This window comes from Aplysia californica, unplaced genomic scaffold, assembly GCF_000002075.1.
Source record: "Aplysia californica isolate F4 #8 unplaced genomic scaffold, AplCal3.0 scaffold00024, whole genome shotgun sequence".
Lineage (NCBI taxonomy): Eukaryota > Metazoa > Mollusca > Gastropoda > Aplysiida > Aplysiidae > Aplysia > Aplysia californica.
The window spans coordinates 1,685,385-1,689,098 of record NW_004797294.1 but is presented as its reverse complement, the minus strand read 5'-3'; the positions used below and the strand labels follow the sequence as shown (position 1 = coordinate 1,689,098).

The 3,714-nt window shown below is 41.1% G+C and overlaps 1 protein-coding gene across 1 annotated transcript; it reads left to right on the top strand.

Moving 5' to 3' along the window:
• The first annotated feature begins 2,222 nt into the window (after window positions 1–2,222).
• On the top strand, window positions 2,223–3,362 carry LOC101862551. The gene has a single exon (XM_005090998.1). The coding sequence runs from the start codon at window positions 2,223–2,225 to the stop codon at window positions 3,360–3,362; it is 1,140 nt and encodes a 379-aa protein (XP_005091055.1).
• Window positions 3,363–3,714: the final 352 nt, after the last annotated feature.

Genomic DNA, 3,714 nt, shown 5'->3' with positions numbered 1-3,714 from the left:
GCTTGACATTAATATATGCTTTGCTTTTACAGACGGAAGAAAAAAATCCACAGATCGTACCTACGTTTTTCATACCTAAGGTATAGAGTTTACGCTCTTGTCCAAAACTATAAGACTCTTTCTCAAAGCAGGACCTCCGAATTCACTAACTTATTGTCTCCGATAAAACGAAGTTAAGTTGGTGGAGAACCGTGAAACTTAAGTTATTTGCCAGAAGTAAAGTTTCGTTGCAGATGTCCAGGCTTATCACTATAATATTATCATTGGCGTGAACAATAATTCTTAAATGGAATATTCAAAGCAGGTCATAGATCTTATATTTTCTCAATAATAAAGGTGATAAAAGTGAAAAGTCACAAACTTTAAAACATATACGCACAAACGCCTTCCGAGCGAGAAACTTGTGTGAAGGAGGCTCCCTGAAGGCTGACAGCTGAATGCGTTGGTAGCAATATCTGCAGAGACTTTTACTTAAAGAAACCGTTCTAATTTTTAAGTACACTATCGTATGTGATTTGATGATTTGACAAATAACTCCCTGTTATCTACTGACATTGTCGCGTGTAGTTAGAATAAGAAAACAAAATTACATAGTATGAAACCATTCAGGGATATTTTCACTCTTTATTTAAACACAACCCTATAATTAAATTTCATTTTCCAGTTTATTAAACACCCCCACCCCGACCCCAAAATATAAAAACTGTTCAGGCAGAAACTGTTCAAACGAATAATATAATATCATTTTTGGTTATTTTCAAGAACATCCATCTCACGACAGCGTGTCAAGATTTCGATTCAGTATTTAATAAATAAAAGCGAATCACGCGCCGTAATCTCCCCTAGGATATAATAACTCTACTTCCACCTCGTCAAGCTGTAGAAGCGCCCAGAACTTTCAAGATAGGAAGTAGTGTTTCCTTTCATATTCCAAAATCTGATCTATCAGGTCTTCTGCCTGCAGGCATTCACAATCATCATTTTTATTTCCAATAAAAAAGAATACAAAGAAAATGTGACTTCACCTTCTGCCTGGAGCAACAAAGAGGAACGTTCCCTTTGATGACGTCTTGAAGAAACATAAAAGATGTCTATTTGTTTAGAGCTATCAAGCCACTAATATCAAATGTAACAACTTTCTATGCGTTTGTATTTTAAAACCGAAAAAAAAATTGCAAAGGTGACAAGAAGAGTGTTCAATGTAAAGTAATTTCTACCGATTTGCTCTCTAAATTTGGTCCGCGGTAACATGACAATTAATAGCCATGACCAATTTTTCTTTTCGATCAATAACGCTTCAAATTTTGTTTGAATATCGTGAGCGATGTATTTATTTAATTTGTTCAATTTGTTCATGGCTTTCTTCACAAGTGTCAAGCAATTTGTCGTTTTCATGGTTCGTGATTATCACCTGGAAATTGCCTTTCTAACCGAAGAAAGGCAATAGCATTGATTTGTGATTAGATACTGCATTTATTGTGTCTGCGCGATTCTGATCGAGAAGATTGTTCTGTTTTTCTTCTAAGAATCAAAGTTTAATATTTAGAAATAGTTTCGAAAGTGTCCGGAATCCAGTCATCACTTTGCCCTTTGCCCTATGCATTTTAGAGTAAAACACAAACGACTAAAGCGTTTGGATTATACTTGATCTTCCAAACGTTTAACAGACTCATTATCTCGTGTGTCACACGGAGTTCCCACGGGCAATTCATTTGGTCCTTTTGAACTGACAGGTTTTGGCATTCATAAAAGAGGGAGGAAAAAATTAAGTAAATTTCCTTAAACGTTTAAGTTGTGTGGCAGGACCGTGAGCTGCTTTCAGAAGAAGTTGTTGGTGGTCTACGTATGGGTTGAGGGAAACCTGTAAGATTGACTTTCTGTAAAAGATGAATTTTCTCACAAGTTTGTGTCTTGTAAAGGTAAGGTTAAATACACAGCCAGCGGAGAGTAGAATCGCAGTCAAAATTCTGTGTTAATGCATTAAAGGAACACCTGTGGTGCAAAAGATATCATACTCTTATCCCGGCTGAAAACAATCTAAAATGCAGTTTCTGTATGGGAAGGTGCAGTGGTCGAGACCCTTGCTTGCCCTGGGAGTTGTCTAGAAAAGAGAACGTTGACCTCACGTCTGATTTAGCCCAGCAAACTGTGTCAGAATCATCATACCTAGACAGAGAGTGATTTGAACATTTTGAAGCAAGGCGAACAACCAAGAAATTATTATGGAGTTTGAGTCGTCAAGTGAGAATCTGACCTTGTCAAACATTGGATGGGGGATTATAGAGGTAGAGCCGGTGAAGAAAGCAAAGATCCTTAACGATGAAATGGCACATATCTGTTACATTGTTATCAAAAGTTTCTTATACGATCTCTTTGCTGGGTTTGGCATTGTGACGAACATCTTTAACCTGTACATATTCACAAAGCTCGGCTTCAAAGACACGGTTAACGTTACTCTGTTTGGCCTGACGTTGTCCGATCTGGGCAGTCTACTCATCTTGTTCTGGATGGGTATCTGCCACAACCCGCTGTTCACCTACTCCGATGTCCACTTCGACACTTTGTCCGTGACCTACCTGTCTGGGGGCTGGCCGAAGCTTTACTTCACTCGAGTCACCAGCTGGATCACCGCCTTTGTCGCCCTAGAACGATGCCTTTGTATCGCCCTTCCCCTCAAAGTCAAAACCCTCTTGACCCCTCGACGAGCCTGCTACTCTGTGATAGCGATATTTCTCGTTATCGGTTCCACAATGCCCCCAGTTTACATGACGACTGGTTTGGACTGGAAGTGGTACCCCAAACGCAATAAGACTCTTCTTGGTCTCGTCTTCACAGAAGGCAAACAAGGCGTCTACAATGTAGTCGTCGCTATCAACCTCTTCTTCACAGTCGGCTCTTTCTTCTTCGTCATTGCCTGTACCCTTATCCTGGTTATCAATCTGAAACTCAAAACGAAATGGCGGGAATCCGTGGCTGGCCCACCGGGAAAACAAGCGGCTGCAAGCTCTTCGCGTGATAAACGAGTAAGCACCATGGTCGTTTTTCTCTCCATCCTCTTCGTCGTCTGCCTCTTCCCCGGCACTGTTCTCTTCCTGGTCATGATCTTCGAGCCGGACTTCAACAAAGGCGAGGCCTACCACAACCTGTTCACCACGGTGTGGGGTGTCTGCCATCTCTTCGAGGCCGCTAACTCCTCTCTGAACATTTTTGTCTACGTCAAGATGAGCTCCAAGTACAAGCAGGTGTTTATAACGAAATTCTGGTGTCTGAGAAGTTGCGTGATGGACGAAGCTGAAGAAACGAAGAAGTTCTCGTCCCATCAGGACTCCACAAGGATCTCTTCTGTCTCCAACAACGATTGACCTCGTCTGTAAGGGGAGAAGTTCAGAACAGATCTGGTTTTGTGACGTCAAACTACGTAATTCTGGTCAACATCAACGGGACAGAGCTAGAATTCTATCATTATTATACCTCGTACTCTGCTTCTATGATTTCCTACGTTCTTTTACTGTCTCTTCGCACGTTGTACTCTTTTCTTTTCCTTTTCTGTTTTATCAACAACCCCAATCTCTTCTCTCTCACCCTCCCCGCCACCCACTTTTTCCTGTCTCCTTCTGTCCATGTCAATGTCGTTTTCTGTCTGTCTTTCTATCCCTCTCCTTATCTCCCCCTCTCTCTTCCTCTCTGCTCTCTTTCTCTCTCTCTCTCTCTCTC